At 36.3% G+C, this 18645-nt stretch overlaps 1 protein-coding gene across 2 annotated transcripts; it reads right to left on the minus strand.

The window, feature by feature from the left end:
• Positions 1-387: 387 nt before the first annotated feature.
• Positions 388-17720, minus strand: Scgbeta (sarcoglycan beta). 2 transcript variants are annotated; one of them, XM_083143201.1, is made up of 3 exons: positions 17181-17223; positions 5489-5642; positions 388-3725 (listed from the first exon to the last, which is right to left on the minus strand). In XM_083143201.1, the coding sequence occupies exons 1-3, from the start codon at positions 17206-17208 to the stop codon at positions 2864-2866; spliced, it is 1044 nt and encodes a 347-aa protein (XP_082999327.1). In that variant the 5' UTR covers positions 17209-17223; the 3' UTR covers positions 388-2863. The 2 variants fall into 2 exon arrangements, with proteins under 2 accessions (XP_082999327.1, XP_082999337.1); XM_083143211.1 differs by lacking the exon at positions 17181-17223 and adding an exon at positions 17492-17720 and having other exon boundaries at positions 390-3725.
• Positions 17721-18645: the final 925 nt, after the last annotated feature.

Consider the following 18645-nt stretch of genomic DNA (forward strand, 5'->3'; position numbering starts at 1 on the left):
TTTAACCATTTTACCTAACTAACATCTTTCCTTTCGCAAACCCCGAAGAACACAGATAGATTTGAAAATCTGGACCATTATGAAAGGAACATGTCTGGACATTAGTATTTTAATCCAATTGTCTTTGGGTTTTATTTTATTTATTTTTTATTTATTTAAAGAAAGAAATTGAACAGTCAAGTCGGTATACTTTAGTTCATGACTGGAATTTGTGGTTTTTGTTATTGCATTTTGTGAATACATGATTGCTTCTCAATGAGAATGCAGATATTATTCGGTTAAATTGAAGTCAAGACATTGGTTTTACAATTTTTTCCTAAGTTTGTACAAATTGTTATTGAACTGAGAAAGTAGTCTAGTTAAAGTTATTTGAGCATAAGTTTTCCTTCTCTGCTTTGTACTGTTATTCACTGTCATGGCATCACATCACCTTTGTTTACACTGCATTAACCCTGATTATGTTCATAAATATATTAGGTGTAATAATCCAACTGGCTATAGAGATGGGATATCTCTATATGTAGATGAAACACTAAAATAAAACATGTTTTACATACATATAATACACTAGAAGGTCATAAGGCTATATTTCCATTTACACAACATAAATACTTTTTTTCTGTACAAAAAAAGTATTACACTGTACGACTAGATTGCAAGAAGAGTATTTGTAATGTCACAGGTAAGAGAGATGTAAAAAAAAAATCCCTTTATCAATACTACATTATTTCACTTCACAATACATGGAAACATAAGACAATTTGACCTAGTATTTGAAGCTTTCTTGATTTCTTTCGTAAAGATAAAAAGTAATTCTGTATTAAAGCCGAACTAATACAATACATGTATATCCATGACAGGTTACATCATGAATAGTATCACTTTCTACTGGTAGAAACAAATGGGTGCCATTTTTTTTTATAACTTCTCGCTGCAGAAATTTGAAATTGCTCTCATTTTCAGAATATTGTAAATCAAAGCTACCATAATATAGAATATTCTAGTTTCATTTAAATGATTACCACATTAAGGAATCATAACTTTTTCAAGAAATCCACTTTTGTTCTGGAATCAGATATTCCGTCAATTTTTAAACTTCACAGCATGAATGGTATTCATGATTAAATTCCAACTGATATTCTCACATAATAATAATACATCACTACACACTGTAGTAACCATCCATATATTTACGACAGCCAAATTTTCAATAGCAGTATTCCAATGCTATCATTATGCAACTGCATTTTATACATGAATTCTATGTCTACTTCAAGCAAATACTGAAGAGGTTTATCAATTTTTTTTGTGCAGATTGATTTTTCTGTCTCATGTATGCGTTTCCCAGCAAGCTGAAATATGTTGACTGGGAGACAGAGTACTGTGCTGTCATCTATAAAAATAAAAAACATCAAGTATGGCACAGAATGGTTTGATTGCATGAAATCTGCTTTTCTTTTGTCTTACATCTGCTTTGCAAAATAATCCAAATAATCTCCCATTTTTATTTTCCATATGAAAAATTAACGTGCCTGTATGCCCATATGACTAGATTACGCTAATCAGATGTCATGTTACCATTATAATGACAATCCTACATGCTTACATGACTGTTGGACCGGTGAACATTTGTGGCGTTAGTACGTACACCTTTTGAGTAGGATAGGCTTGGTACATTTGATCACCTTAGTTTTTCTACACTTTTCTTCCAATCCTGCATGTCTATGCATTTTCCTCATGAAAAAACATTCTTCGGACAGTAGAAATTTAAGTACAGTCACTTGCACAAGCCACTTTTCAGAAGCTAATTAAAACTTTCTGCACGATGCACATATCTTCAACGTGAGGGAGAAAAGCCTGAAAACTCTCCTCTTTCAGCTTAGGGACAATGTAGTAGTGACAAGTAATTTGGAAATTTATTCAGTAACTGAGAAATGATTCACAAGTTCCAGTACCAATAACAATAAAGGTATGAATGTAATACACACAAAATACATTTTCACAATCCATCAATAAGTAACCTAGATTGACTAGGAAAGATGTACAAATACAGATATACAATCTCTTATTAGCCAACTTGGATTTAATTCTGTAATGCTGCATGCATGAAAAATTTAGCCAATATTTAGTTTAACTTTTCCACATGCCGTGTTCTGTATAGTGAACTAAGACAGGAGAAAGGCAAATTACCTGCCTTGTAGTATATACAGAAGAAATATTAACAATAGTAAACCTGTCTAGTAATTGGAGACACCATGTTAACAATAGATATCTGCAGAAAGTAGAATTAATTTATTGATTCATTTGTTGTTTTAAGTCCACTTTATGCACAGATACGCTAATCAGGACTGGACCTACAGTTTAAAGTGGGATCTAACCCACTATGTGCCTCCACAGCGTATCGAAATTAATTACAAGGTGATGACGTTACCACTATGCCACAGGGAGGCCAGTAGAATGTACAGATTATAATTTCAGTTTACTTTCCGTAATTTAGTTCTCTGTGCATGCACATGCATCATATGTGTGTTCATTGAAAATTGAACCTGGAATACTCACACCAAAGTTGAAAGTTTATGGAATTTTCTTGAAAAGATGCAGATTTCAGAAAATATTGTGTTTATAAACCAAAAGATACTGGGCTATATGTGCAACAAATGCTTCCATGACTATTACCTATTCAAAAACATTAAGCACTGAATTCTCTCATCAAAGCTTTCGAAGTGGCTCTTCCAGCATCAAAAGTTTTGGATAAGGGATTGCATATCTGACTTTTTTACTTGTGGAATCACACACACACAAATATCTACGGTTGAACACACAAGAACAAATGACTAGATGTGATACACAATGGCTATGTCCTTCATATGCATGGGTTTCGTTTTGCAGATAAATCCACATTGTGGCATCCAACTGATTTTCTAGCAGCATCGTGTGGAATTGCAATGCGAAACAATTTACCTTCCGGCATGCAGACACATATTTTATATTGACCCATGCGTGGGGATATTCCGTGGCTTCCACCTGCTAATGGTATGCGCTTTACATCAATGGAAACTCCATCGTGTCCATTCAATATAATGCTTCCGTTGACGCTTTTCAGGAAAATATCTTCGTAGGCTGACCACACAATTTCACGTCCCTCCATGTTGGTGCCTTCGTTGCCTCGTAAGTGGGCATATTTATCGGAAAGCAGAGAGAGACTGGAATCCACGGGGCTGGTGATGCGATGTGTCTGAGCTAAATTAATGTCCAACTTTTTAACCCCTTTCGGTAGACCAAAATTTGGAAACTGGGTGGAAAACACAATTTTACCTGACTTGGGATTTTTTATGTCGAACATTTCTATATTGGAGAAGTTTGTATTTACCAAATCGAGTGAGATTTTAGGACTCTTATTGTCATCCAAGTTGATGAAAACAGATGCATTCTCACCAGTGACATCTACAGGGGTGTCTGCAAAACCTTCCAATTTCCCATCTCGTTTGTAAATCTCATCTAAATCAGTGTTGCCATAAAATTTCATCAGGGATTCCAGTGGGACAAACTCCAAACTTTCCATTCCCTGTCCCAATCGCAAAACTCCTAGGATGGTGAAGGTGAAGAATAGGTTTCCAATTGCAAGGAAAAAGAGGACAAGAACCAAAGTCCAGAATGCATATGTTTTCCTGCCTCGTAATCCAGTTTTGTGCAAGTACTGTTCATGAACTGGAACATACCCAGCCCTGAAACAATAGAAATACACTGTAACTTATGGCACCGTAAATGAGAAACAGAAAAAAAAATTACAGTACCAATCTCAATTTGAAAAATTACTATATGATGATGTAATTTATACTTTCATAATGGTGTACACATTCCTCCTCCTTTGTTTTTGAAATTCTGTGAAAAAAAAATAAAGTTGGCCTTGCAGGAATATAAAAAATAGAAAAAGTTATTCATTTCTTTTATCAAATTCTTAGAAAGTAGGGAAAAGGTTGTCTGTTAATTACCAAAAAATATAAAATAATCCAGATAATTTGCAGAAAACCACTTTCATAATACATGTGAGGAACAACAGTAAGCATTATAAGTATTTCAATTATGTAAATATTCCTTCAATTAAATATGTATATATTGCTTTAAACTAGGCTAAATAGCACAAAAATAACTTCTGATGCACAGTAAAATATATATACCCCAACTTCCGGTTCCGTCTATTTCTCCTCACACCGATGATGCTATGAAATTAGCGAAAATTTTGAATTTTTCTACTATATATATATATATATATAAATAAGAGCCACTTAATAATTATCTGCACTTCTGCTGGAATTTTCTTTAGGTTGGCCATACTGTTTTTCCCACACGTATGCCAATAGAACGTGCATTTGTTGTTGGTTTAGTGCATATTTTACCTTCATAACTTGTTTTCTTTACTTGTTGCAGGATAACATGGCTGCACCACTTAGTTTGCACCAAAAAAGAACATTCAGCATGATTAATTTTTTGCTGTCTGAAACTGTACCATGGGCCAAACACCACCTAAAGCTTGCATCACAAATAGAGAAAGTGCTGTATTATGGCATAGTATGTTTCAATGGTTTGAGAAATTTAAGAGTTGAGCTGACAGGAGCGGCAGGAAGCTAATTCACATCCACTACTGATGAAAAAACAGCAATTCCATGCCATGATTCTGACAAAGCAATGAGTGACTATCACTAAATGACAAATGACCTTCACATTAGTTTCCCATATTGTGATGGAAACCTTTGGTGTGTCTTTTGGCTCCCGGAACACCATCAGACAATAAAAAATATCATTGCTCAATGTTGTTCTTTGGTGCAGTGTGTCACGGTCATGTTTACCCGTGCAACAACAAGAAAAGAAAATGAGTTATGAAGGCTACATATGCACTTGTGTGTCACTGCTCACACTATTGACATGTAAACAGAAAGCAGTGTGGCCAACCTAAAAGAAAATTGCAGCAAAGGTGTGCATATATGTATGCATGTATGTCTGTGTGTGCGTATCGCTTTATGGCATGTCACTTGTGTTGCACAATAAGAGTTGACCAAAATTATAATTTTTACTTCCATGTTTTACTGTTATTCAATAATATCAGCAGTAGTCTTTGAGGTTTTTAAAATTCTATAAGCACTATTGAATTTTTGAAACAAAATGCAGTAACAAAAACAAAAAGTCACAAATTGCTGTATTCCCCCCCCCCCTTTTTTAAACTTTTATGCCACTTTTGGCTAATCACAACATTGAGAATGAGTGTTGATTGCATGAAATTGCTGAAGGGACACTCACGAAGAATACCTATGCCCAGATAAGTACTTCGACCCGGGAACTTTGGTGGCAAGATCAAAAGTGAAACACTTCAACACATTCAGCCACACAGTATGAATCACAAATTGCAGTCATCAAAACAAAAAACACAGACTTTACTGACCATTTTTCACCCCTGAGCTTATTAGCAGGGCATGTCAATAACAAAATCTACCTGAAATTACTGCTGTGATGTTTGTTGATGTTTCTCTTGATTAAAGCTTTGTCTCGTAATGAGAATGTTCCAACTCCACTTTCTGAAGGAATTTCTGACAAAGGTGATGCTCTGGAACTTGGCAACGTTGACATTCTGTGAGCATTAGACAAGCCTGTTGATAAATGGAAAATGCATATAAATATTAGCAATTATTAATCAGAACGTAAAGTTATGTATATATTTGTAAGGATCAAATTTCTGGTTGTTTTGGTAACTAGCTTTGGAAATATGCCATGGTTAAAATATATCGCATGTAAAAAAAAGTGTCATTAGGGCTTAGACAATATTAGTGGTACACTCAAGTTAATACTAGGCAAATTGTCCATCATGATTTTCATTCTCTGTTTTTCACAATCTGATGATTATGGATTGAAAAAAAAACAACAAGAAACAGAGGCCAGCATCAGCAGAATTCCATTCCTTAAAACGACACTGGATGTAGAATAAAAAAGAACAAAGATAGTGTTGGACAATTTGCTTACTATTACTTTTGCTGTTGACTGTATAAATTTATTGTTGAAGATAATTATACCATTCAGGAGTCTAGATAGAAGCAAAATGCGGGAATCTTGACAAAATTGGATTTGTTAAAAATTTCCTTTTCAGTGGAGAACAGATTTTGTACCTTAAACGTTTTACATGTATGTTTTGCCACTAATTGCATCCTACAAGTTTGATGTTGGATAGTATGCAACAACTACTGTCATTATTATTCTCGACAATTATGTCCCAAAAAGAAAAACATGTCACTGTATGAATAACATCATGTGTCATTATATGAGAAAATTTGGGCAGAATTGAGAAAGCATCATATTGTTGTAGGTAGAATATTGGTATTATTAATCCAGCATAGGCAATTCTATGTATGGCATTTCACCCAAAAATATTTCGTGAATCAAAGTTGCTATTTCCAACATTTACAGTGAAAAAAAAATTACCGTTCGAAATTTCTAATAGCAGGTTTCTTCCTCACACATGCCATTTCAATGAGCTCCAAAAAATTGAAAAATATTTAAAAAGCCCAAATTTAGGCCTACAAACTTTTATGCATTCATTGAAACATACAGATGAGCCTGATAAGTTATTTTTATCATTCCTTTAACAGCGAAAAACTATTCTAAAGCACATAAATATGCTACCCTATAAAAGTATTTGGGTAATTCCATGTCAAATCAACCAAGAAGAAATAAATTTTGGAATTTGATGTCATGGATTTGACTAATTTTTTGAATACGTTTCTTATCTGAAATATAGAATTTTTTAAATTTTTTTTTCGTGTTGCCGGTTTTTGAGTTATTGAATTTTGAAAGTTGACAAAATTGCCCAAAAACCGCTCACCGCTGAAACTATAAATACAATTTGCAAGAGACCTGTTTCAAGTACAGGGCTGGGCATGGTCTCATTTTAAAGCTTATGAAGATGGCTTTCATTTTATATATAACATGCTTGGTTTTTTGCAAAAAAAATAATAATTTGAAAGTGTTTTCAAAAAATTTACATATATTGGTACACATTTACTGAAGGTTCGGTTAAAATTTCAAGGTGGTATATGTCTGGTATCATATGAAAAGTGAATTAATTCCTTTCAAGACCATGAGATGATTTAAGTTAACATACAAGGTGTGGCTATTAATTTCCAGCACTGCTCTAACACCAGAACAGATGATGTGAAAAACTTACCCTTTTAATATGTTTCGAAGTAATCCCCACCTGCCGTAATACACTTCTGTGCTTAGCTGTATAAGTTGCGGAAACAACTTTTAAAGTCCTCTTTCGGAAGGCTCTTCAATGTCGACGTCACGTGCTTCTTGATGTCTTCAACATCCACAAACCGTGTTCCTTTCAGCACAGTTTTGAGTTTTTGGAAAAAAAAGAAGTCTGCGGGGGCCGAGTCAAGAGAGTATGGCAGATGATGCAGCTCTACGACTTCATGCTTGGCCAAAAACCACTTCACTGGCAACGCAATGTGGGGGCGGACGTTGTCGTGCAACAGACACAAACTCCCATTCTGTCGAAAATTTGGACGTACTCTGCGAATTCTTTGTCGGAGTCGGGCAGGAACTTCTGCGTAATACTGTCCTGTAACAGTCGTGCCAGGTGGAACAAATTTATGATGAATCAGTCCTTCACTATCGAAGAAAGCGATTAACATGACTTTGACCTTTGATTTTTGAAATCGAAACTTTTTCTGTTTAGGGGAGCTGGGAGACTGCCATTCTGCGTTCTGTCTCTTGGTTTCAGGGTCGTATTGGTAGCACCACGATTCGTCACCCGTTACTATCGAATCCAGGAAAGCAGGGTCGGTATCAGCGTTGTCAATGTGTTCACCACACGTGTCCATTCTGTGTTGATTTTGTTCGTCTGATAAATAGTGCAGAACAAATCTGGAACACACCTTGCGTTTCCCTAGGTCTTGCATCAGAACTTGGCGAACCACCTCTTTGTCGATGTTCAGTTCACTGGCCAGTATTCGAATAGTCAGTCGCCGATCCGATGTTACAAGCTCGCGCACTTTCTCAATTGTTTCAGGCGTACACACGGAAATCGGCCTTCCGGTGTGGGCGTCATCTTCAACACTTTCGCACCCGTCCCGAAAACGTCCATACCATTCAAATGTTCTGGAACGGGATAATGCTTGCTCACCATACACTTGCTTCAACATTGCATGTGTTTCTGTCGCACTATTGCCCAGTTTGAAGCAGAATTTGATGTTCACCCTTTGCTCCATTTCTGCACTTCCACAACACCACTTTACCACCTCAACAACAACACTTCACCAGATACGTCTCGACACGTCTTTCCCAGCCAAGCTCTTGTCTCCAACCGGCATGCGCTTCCGGGCGCATGTGCAGATATGTACTATCTACCGGATACCAGCAGCGCCCCTCTCGGGTGAGTGATCGGTTTCGTGCTGTGACGTCAGTCCTGGACCTTGTATTTTACATACCTAACCACATTATAAATACAGAAACTGCTTAGTGATACAGAAAGTCTTTCTTTGATAAAATGTATGATGCTTGGGTCATCTCCTCTTGCTTCAGCTGGTACATTCTACCGGTGGCTGTTACAGGGTCCACTTTGCAAAGGACTGTGTGTCTTGGGATTTTAAGAACAGCTGGTTACCTCGGATAATTTAACTCTGCTGGACCACAAGGATGCAAGAAAGACATCTGCACTTCATGTTCTACATTATATTTCGAAAGTACACATCCCACCCACCAATTGGCATCATACGCACATGCTACAAAATCTGTGATGTGTTCAAAGGGTACATTTTCAACATCTGCATTAACTTTAACACAATGTACCACAGTTTCTTCAGATGCAGAAAACACTTTAGTCTCCACTTTTTCTGTGCTTACTGGTATCAATGCATGAAACCTCTGAGTCCCTTTCTTTGGAAAACATGGACAAGAACTGTGTTGTGAATCAAGCAATCTGAAATGAAGACATAACTCTTTATGTTTTAGAATATCTTCATTGTCCTTAAAATATACTACAAATGGATGAACAACATTGAGTTGTTCCAGTGGAACCCTTGTACTTCATCCTGCAAAAATAAATGAGTAATTCTCAGCAAAATCACATGTCACCACAGCTTCATCATGAACTAGAGAACTTTTCAGAAAAATATGCTGATTGCTGTTTGGCTATAAATTCGTGTCTCTTGAGGTTGATCAGCTGATTTGAAAAATCTTGAACAAATTCCTCTGTGGATTTAGTAATTGTCTCTCAAAAGGACAGCGATCCACTGATATCCACTAGTTGTAGGTTATACAGGGTGTATCAAAAAGAATCATCCGATTTCAAAAGGCTATATTTAGGAAACCAATGAACATAGAACCTTGCTGTAAATTGTAAAATACATGTTGGAATATAAAGTTTTATTTACATAATGTTTACAATTGCTCTATATGTCTACCTCTGGATACACATCATACAACCACACAATTATGAAATTCATCCCATACTTGAGGGGGCATGTCTGGTGTTACTGCAGTCACTGCTGCTGTTATGCGGTTTCACAGCTCATCCACAGTTCTTAAAGGGAGGGGGAGACATATACAGGGTCTTTCATGAATCCCCCCACAAGAAAAAATCACAGACAGTGAGATCTGGCGACCTCGGTCGCCAATGGTGTGAAGCCAAATTGGTAGACTCCCTACGGCCTATCCATCATTGAGGAAGCTCATTGTTAAGAAATGAATGAACATCCAGGTGGCAGTGGTAGTGCTCCGTCCTGTTAGAATATGAAAGGAATCAGAGTCTGCTTGTAATTGCGGGAGAAGCCAGTTCTGCATTTCCAGATATGACTGGATAAAGGTGCAAAAGACATCCAGTTTGTCGCCGTTTCCCGAAAAAAGGTTTATGGTCTGTACTTCCTATTGTAAGTAAAACTTTATATTCCAACATGTATTTTACAACTTAATGCAAAGTTCTATGTTCATTGGTTTCCTAAATATAGCCTTTTGAAATCGGATGATTCTTTTTGATACACCCTGTATTTTCAATCATCTCTTCCTCAAGGCTTCCTTGAAATCAATTATGCTGGGACAGGAATCACACTCATCTAGAAAACACATTATTTTTGAAAGACAATCTTTGTATGTTTTTAATGGATTTTCATGTCCTGGGAGAGTTATTTTATTTAAGTGAGCTCCAACTATCATTAGTTTAACATTTTGATGATTGGTACAAACACACACAGTGTGGGTACCACTGGCTCCTGCTTTATGCAAGTCTTTGGTCTTAATTCTACAAATTTAGAAAACAAAATCTTATGTAGTGAGTATTCACATTTAGGCTAGAGTCTAGTTTACATCCTTCTTGCCCGTTTACAAAACCGTGCTAGCAGACAGCCGGCGCTCCGGCATCTCGTAGGGTAAGTAAGTTTTTCTTTTTACACTTTCTGTCACTAACCATTCATGGGAATGAGGTATGCCTATGAGGTTAGGTTAGGTTCCATTAGCTCTCATTTCACCCCTAAATATGTGCTTCATCATCGAAAAATGTCCTCAGTACGTTCAATCACGCATCTCCGGACAACATCGGTTTTTCTCGATTTTCTTCTCCAGGAAATTTTTCCTCGCCTTGAGATTTAGTTTGTTGAATTCCTTATACAATAACCTTTCCAACGATATGACACATATTCCTTATGAAAAGGACGTAAACTAGACTCTTACCCAGATTTAAAAAGTCTGAATATTTCACTCAGATTTGAGCTTTAACTGTCTCTCACTCATGATACTAAAGAGATACCACCTTGAAATTTTGACTGAACCTTCAGTAGATGTGTACCAATATGTGTAAAATTTTTGAAAATTAAAATTTTTGGAAATTGTAAAATAAAATTTTGAAAACTTTCAAAATTTGTTTTTCGCAAAAAACCAAACATGTTGTATATCAAATGAAAGCCCTCTTCATAAGCTTTAAAATGAGGCCATGTCCAGTCCTGTAGTTGAAACAGGTCTCGTGCAAATTTAAAGATTCAGCAGTGAGCGGTTTTTTGGCAGTTTTTTTCAAATTTCAATAACTCAAAAACCAGCAAAATGAAAAAAAAAAATGAAAAATCTATATTTCAGATGATGATAAACATGTATACCAAAATTTAGCTAAATCCATGACATCAAAGGTGTATGCACTGGTTGATTTGACATGGAAATACTCATTTAGATGTTAATTTTGTGTAGTAAACTGATTGCTTCTTGATTTGAGCTTGAGCCATATCAATAATCAAATGAGACAGCAAGTGTGAACACTGAAAATTACCATATGTACTTTTCATTATAGAAGCCTTTCTTATCATAATGAGACACACTTAATTGTGAGCCTCAAGGTCATGCGCAACCAGGTTGCTGTTGCCATGTTGGCCTGATGATCTCTCCCTTGAATTATGATATATTTTTACATTATTATTTTATACTTTTCTTTAAACGTAATAAATGATAGAAATTGTTAACAAATTAATAAAACATTTAAAATACTGAGCACAATACAAAACAGTAAACATACACACGCACAGACACAATTTAAGTATCTGAATTGTTCAAACTGTCAGATTCATAACAGGATAGAAGCTCGTGTACAAGGGATCTCTTCCTTCATCAATAACTTTTGTCCATCCTTGCAGTTACCCCCACACCCCCTATACGCCTTCATGGCGTGCTGCTAAGCACAGGGGAACACTTTACTTTTTTTTTAACATCCTTGCAGTTCCTGTATCTAAACCCCACACTCTGCAGAATTCATAACACTGATTTTTTTTTTAGCTAAATCAAGTCTCCCTTTCAGCAGTTGGATATTCTCCATTATAAGAACTAAAAACAGATGTATGCCCAACTTCCTTATCAAACTCATCTAAGTTATTCTTAGATTAGTTACATTCTTCTCTATTTTGTAAAGTTTACTTTTCCTAAAATAGATGATACCCATGCTACATGGAGAGAAAAAAATGATAAATCTACAAACGCTCCAAATTATGGCCTTCTCCTCAATCGCATATCATGAATCCTCCTAAGAATAACCATGTTTCTGTGGCATATGGAAGGAGGCTTCATTTCCTTCACCATTATCTATGGCCCCTTTAATGCTTTGTACAGAACAGTACATAATGCTGCCCATGCCACGTGTGTCCCACAGTCAGATTTCGAATTTGTTGAGTTGTGAAGATTGTGTTTCATGTGAACATTTGTTGTTGTTTTTATCTCACGGAGATGTGTTAATAAGTGAGAAATTTGCACTTTATGTGGTATGATTTGTGATGTTATGACACCGTTTGCTAGTCCAAGCCCCACCTTTTGTGTTCTCATGTCATAGTCAATTGCATTCGTTTTTAGGTTAGGATCTCTTAGCATTAACATGTGCCATTTGTGATGTCACATGTTGCAGTTTCGTGCAAAAATTGAGACCCTTATCTGCTAGTGTGACTGTTATCATACAGGTTTAGTTTAGCTGTTCCATGCGTATTGTAGAGGTGGGAACCATGTTTGCAATTATGTTGTCAGATTTCTGTGATATCTTCCAAATTTATGAATTTTTCAAAAGGGAGCTGAATATACAGGAGGAAGGTTTAAAGGGATGGGAGGATTTTGACGTGTGGGCGTCACATTTTGAGACTGAATATCTATGTTCTTTGTGGTTTCTGGAACTTGCAATATTGCTTCTCGCTTTGTGAAACATCAAAATCTATAAATCACACACAAAAAAAAAAGGACGAAGTCAGAAATCTGACTTCTGGGTGAGGAGCGAAGAGGGGAGCTGGGAGATGGTTCACTGTGAAGCTCTCAATTTCGTGTCGCTCTGCATAGTTTAAAATATTGTTCATGGCATTAGTACAATAGAATCTTCCATTTGCTACCAAATTTGTTGAGAACAACATAACACAGGGATCTTCTTTTATCAGTAAAATAAGATTATGGGTGCAGAACCGTCACTTTCATTAGCCACAATCCTTGAATTCATGGGTTTCCATTGTCCCCCTCCCCCTTTTTTTAAGAGAATATTTAAGAACACATTTTGGTAATGTTTCTGAATGTGTAATAATTTTTACAAGTTTTATAGGAGTAGTTTTTCTTGTATGTACGCATTGCTTGTATTGTAGAATTATTTTCCTGTAGTTTACAGTTATTACAAGCATAAGAAAACAGTTTTTCTTTGTGACGTTTCAGGAGGACACACGCTCCTTTCATCAGACATTTTGACTAAAGATACAGTTATAACAATGGTTAGTAATTTGATTAAAAAGAGAAGGGTTTTAAAAAGATTAACGGGAAGCACAGAGTTGACTGTCTGGGAAGCTTCTTTCATTGCAGAAGAACACTGGAATAAATTAAATAATGAAAATGGTAACATAGATCCAGTATGGAGTTTTCTTTTTCACAAATGGAGTAAGCCACCATCTTTAAAATTTAATGTAACAGAAAACATCAAGAGATTTTGTGAAAACAATGATGAATTTGAATTACCTAATGATATTTGGGATTCATAATTTTTAAAAACAAAAAACAAATCTGAAATAAAAATAAAGGTACCAGTTAGATAAGCCGGAGACACATTTAACTCGTTTATTTTCAAATAAAATTCATTTCTACTTACCTCATATACATAGCGGAACATTTCTCAACTTTGGATCACTTTTTTTTCCATGAAGAAAGCATTATTTTTAGCATTATAATTATTTATTGGTCGTTGCTACTTCGACAGGCAAATCTTGACTCACGTTGTCTATCGTCAGCTGATGTGCAGTGTTTCCAAACTTATGAACCGATAAATGCCGCACAAACTATTCACAAAAGGTTTTTGAGCAAAAATTGATTCACAAACCATTCACGGAAGGTTAGGTTAAGTTAGGTTAGGCAAACAGAAAATTGAATTGAAAAAAAAATCCCGCTCACACGTCATCTTGTAAAACTACCACGTGGTTGCTGCACTGACAGGAGGTTACGTAATCGAATGCACGGAACATTTGATTCACGGAGTCGACGGTAATGGTGGCACGAGCTATCGTGCAGTGGAGATGCATGAACAACGAAAAATACCTTACTTACAGGCCAAATAAGTTGCACGATTCGAAAAAACAACATCCGCGGCTTCAGAAAGTCCACAAGAACTCAATTCCGTTAGTACTTTCTCGTCTTTTCTCCTGTAAATTTCAAGAAATGTGTCTCTGGCTTGTCTAACAGTTACCAAAATAAAAACAGACTGCTGCTTTTCACAGTTAAGTTGCTATATTACAACAATGTAACATTGACAACATCCATTATATAACGGATTCTTTTTGTTTAAAAAATTACTAACCATTGTTATAACTGTATCTTTAGTCAAAATGACAATAAATGTCTGATGAAAGGAGCGTGTGTTCTCCTGAAACGTCACAAAGAAAAACTGTTTTCTTATGCTTGTAATAACCGTAAACTACAGGAAAATAATTTATAGGAGTATTTGGAAGTGTTTTAGAATGCTCTAAATGAGTGTGGGAATAAGTTCCTAGCTTGGAGAAATTATGATTTGAAAAGAAGCTTATGCCAGCATCTGTTCTTGGTTTACTGTTGACTCAGACAAGGTGACAAGGTGTTCTGATGGATTTTCATGTGAGGCTTGAAGAGGGTTTCATATTTTGGACCAGACATTATGTGATCAGGTGTTGAAAGGAGATACATTATTACAAAGAGCCCTAAACCGGACTCGCCTAACAACAAAAGTATTTAGGGACATAATACCCCTTCGCACTTCACTTCACATCACATGACATCTGATAGCAGCATCACAGTCCGTATCCAAGATGACACTAAATAAATGGGTACTGTGAAATAACTAAGCCCTGCGACAGGTTAAGTTTGCAGCAACTTTTCACATATATAAACGGAAACGTGCACGCAGAATATAGTTCCGCTGCAATACTGCCGATTTTCTCACTGTCTGTGATATGAACAGCTCGGAGCTTGAGGCAAGACTGGCACGGGAAATGCTCATCGCCATTCTTGCGTGGATTAATACATAAAACCTGCTGCAAATTTAACCTGTCGCGGGGCTTACACGCATAAAAGTATGCTTCCAGAAAACACACTAAACTAGCAACGCATGGGCCCAAGTTCCTTTTGTTTTATTGCGTTTTCATCATGCTACGAATGCAATTTTTACATGGTTTGATTTCGATGTACGTCCGGTAACACATACTGCGGAGTTTTAGCTATTACTTAAGATTTTGTTCAATATATGCTTTCGTGGTTAGGTTAGGCAGGTTAGGTTTGGTTCTCTTAGCATTAAAATAAAGTCCCTAAATGCATTCTACGGTAATTATCTGATAAGGCCCAAACACCTCTCACTCGTTTATTTCGTTTATTTTAGCATTGATACTTACCTATTCTGCATTGTGGAAGATTCTTTAAGGTGAAGTTATGCCTTTTTCCATAAAATAGTGTCAACTTTTCGTATTACAAGTCATTATTTGTCTTCCTTCTTCTGCTTGGATAACAGACAATATGGCGTGCTCTCGTCATGGATCATCGCACGTCGTGCTTGTGTTTTGTCGATTAGGAGTGCGTATGCAGTATTTCAACCTTCTTAACCAAAAAATACCTACTTTCGTGTTCATTATGTCATCACAAACCATTGATGGATATCCCCACAAACCATTGACAGATAGCCCCATGAACCAATGACGGATAGCCCCAAAAACCATTCACGATAGCCCCACGGACCATTTCCGGCAAGGTTAGGTAAGCATAGTTAAAAAAATATATTCTCGTGAAAAAAAGGCACATTTGGAAGCACTGGCGAGACCGCGTGACTTTCGACGCTCGCACCATCTGCACATACATAATGGAAACAATGGCATAATGTTACAGAAAATGCATGTAACTTTGACACTATTTTATGGAAAAAGGCATAACTTCACCTTAAAGAATCTTCCGCAATGCAGAATAGGTAAGTATCAATGCTAAATTAACTTTCGACGCTCGCGCCATTTGCACATACATAAGGGAAACAATGGCATAATGTTACAAAAAATAAATGTAACTTTGACACTATTTTATGGAAAAAGGCAAAACTTCACCTTAAAGAAACTTCCGCAATGCAGAATAGGTAAGTATCAATGCTAAAATTAATGAAATAAACGAGTGAGAGGTGTTTGGGCCTTATTGGATAATTACCGTAGAATGCATTTAGGGACTTTATTTTAATGCTAAGAGAACCTAACCTGCCTAACCTAACCACGGAAGCATATATTGAACAAAACCTTAAGTAATCGCTAAAACTCCGCAGTATGTGTTAACAGACGTACATCGAAATCGAACCATGTAAAAATTGCATTCGTAGCTTGATAAAATCGCAATAAAATGAAAGGAACTTGGGCCCATGTGTTGCCAGTTTAGTGTGTTTTCTGGAAGCAGTGATTCTTGGTTTGTGGTCATCTCACACACACACGTTCATCGAAGGGGGTTTCGTGCTTGACACCATACATTGCACGATCAGATTTTTGAAACACTTGTGAACGTTACTTTAATGCTAAGAGCCTACAAATGTTTCCAGTATTCTAAAGCATTAATACTTTTATAAAACGTTGGAAAGAAACCATTACACATTCAGAACCGTTACCATCAGAATTCTAGAGGAGGGTGGGCAAACCAACATGTTCGTCAGCTTCCAGAGAAAAATATTTGTTTTTAAAATACGAAATTACGGTACTACTTTACTATACCGGAGACACCTATCAATGATTTATTTTGCAATTTTTTTACATTGCTAACGTAGTATTCTGCATTGCGGAACATTTCTTTAGGTGAAATAATGAATTTCTAACGAAAAGAATGTCTATTTCTTACAGTAACGAGTACTTACTGTTGTTCCTTATTTCCCACAAACCTTCCACGGGCAGCCCCAAAAACCATTGACGTTAGCCCAAAAATTCACGACAACCCCACGAACCATCACAGGGACGAAGTATGCCTACTAGGTTAGGTTCCATTAAACATATACGGACAATACGGGAGCGTATTGTGCTCTAGTGCAGAAAGCAAATGGTGGTGGCAGCAGCAATAGCGCGTCGGAAATAGATTTTCGTAGAAAACCACATGCATTCGCATTAAAATGGATCAAAACTACATTCCCGAACATCAACAACGCTACAGAAAATGATTTGCGTAAGTACTTTCTCCTGTAAATTTGAAGAAATCCATCTCCGGTATAGTAAAGTCTTACCGAAATTACATCTAATATGTAAGGTAAGGATATATTGGTGGTGTACTGGAGTTTATCCCCACTTTTCGTGGCGTCGTGTGTCACTGTAGGCACCTCACTGACGTGAATAACCAAAATAATAAACATGTTGCGTGTGTGGACCATAAATTATCGGGTCATTACAGGCAAAAGACCCATGTACTTTCCTGTACATTACATAGCACACTAAACATTCAAGCTACAACGTGCAGTACAAAATCAATATAAAGAAATTAGGCTCACCAACGCAGGTAGAAAAATTTTAGAAATAGACGAATAAGCTTCCTATTCAAATCACAATCGTATGTACAATTTTGACAACTCTAGAAACAAGATATTCCACTTTCTTGTTGACGTTTTATATCTTTTCTCTTACGAATATTATATGTTCGTATTTTTGGAAAGGTCATTTATATATTCAAAACAAGACATTCAACTGGGTTTCGCGAAATTAATCATAAACAAACTGAACTCAAACTCATCAACGAACAGATGATACTTATGATATTCCTCAAACAAACGAAACAGGGTTGTATTACGTCACATATGAGCAAGTGTGCTGGCGGAGGCACAAGGAGGGAGGGAGTTCACATTATTGTGCATTTTATTTTATAAAATAGGGGGATCTGGCTAGAACATATGTGAAATGTGTATTTCAGTAGGAAGTACCAAACTTTTAGTGTTTATAAATTGCGGCTCCACACTCCATAGGCGTAACTTGACGGGGGCAAGGGGGATACACTTGCCCCCCCAAAATTTTCGGGTTTATCAAAATTTACAGCTTAGGGGCCCTGAGGAGCAACATAATAAAGAGCAATATTTGTAATTTCGCAAACGTCGCAGCTCACAGTTATTTAGCAAATCATCTTGGATGCTGTTTTTATGGAATGGAAAACTTTTCGAGTCCCTTCCCCCGAAGTTAAGCCCCGTAGTGAGAAGAATGATACACAACTTTTAATTATCCAGTTTAACAGAATCCATTATGAACAGCATTTTATATTTTTACCTTTCACTCATTATATTTATTGAAAATTTATTAATGTTTTTAGTCCTTCTGTCTCTCTTAATGAACCCACAACTCCTTGCTTATGTATAGCAACACGTTAAATCCTGAAACCACCACTACTACTCGACACGATGATAAAGTGAATTTCGCGAGATAAACACAATTTCCATGCTTCTTTGCTCGAAATATATTTTAAAATGTTAGTTGGCGTGAAGGCTTTAAATGCGCAATTTGTTTATTTCCGCAAAAATATTGTAAAGCAATACGAGTTTGAATGACAGTACCAAAGATCTAACATCATTTTTTCATACTCAATAAATATTATATTCTTTATCTATTTGACATTAATTTCCTTGCCAGAGCAGTTTTTATTTATTTACAAATTTTGCCG

The sequence above is a fragment of the Lepisma saccharinum genome, chromosome 1, assembly GCF_977018435.1.
Source record: "Lepisma saccharinum chromosome 1, izLepSacc3.1, whole genome shotgun sequence".
In the NCBI taxonomy this organism is placed as follows: Eukaryota; Metazoa; Arthropoda; class Insecta; order Zygentoma; family Lepismatidae; genus Lepisma; species Lepisma saccharinum.

Bases quoted from the DNA above. Each gene is read 5' to 3' on its own strand.
- Scgbeta (XM_083143201.1), bottom strand. From the start codon at position 17,208: ATGGATTTCTTCAAATTTACAGGAGAAA. The intron at 5,643-17,180 runs GTACTTACGCAA...ATTTATCAACAG, and splicing joins CTTCAAATTTACAGGAGAAA to GCTTGTCTAATGCTCACAGA. The intron at 3,726-5,488 runs GTAGATTTTGTT...CTATTGTTTCAG, and splicing joins CATCACAGCAGTAATTTCAG to GGCTGGGTATGTTCCAGTTC.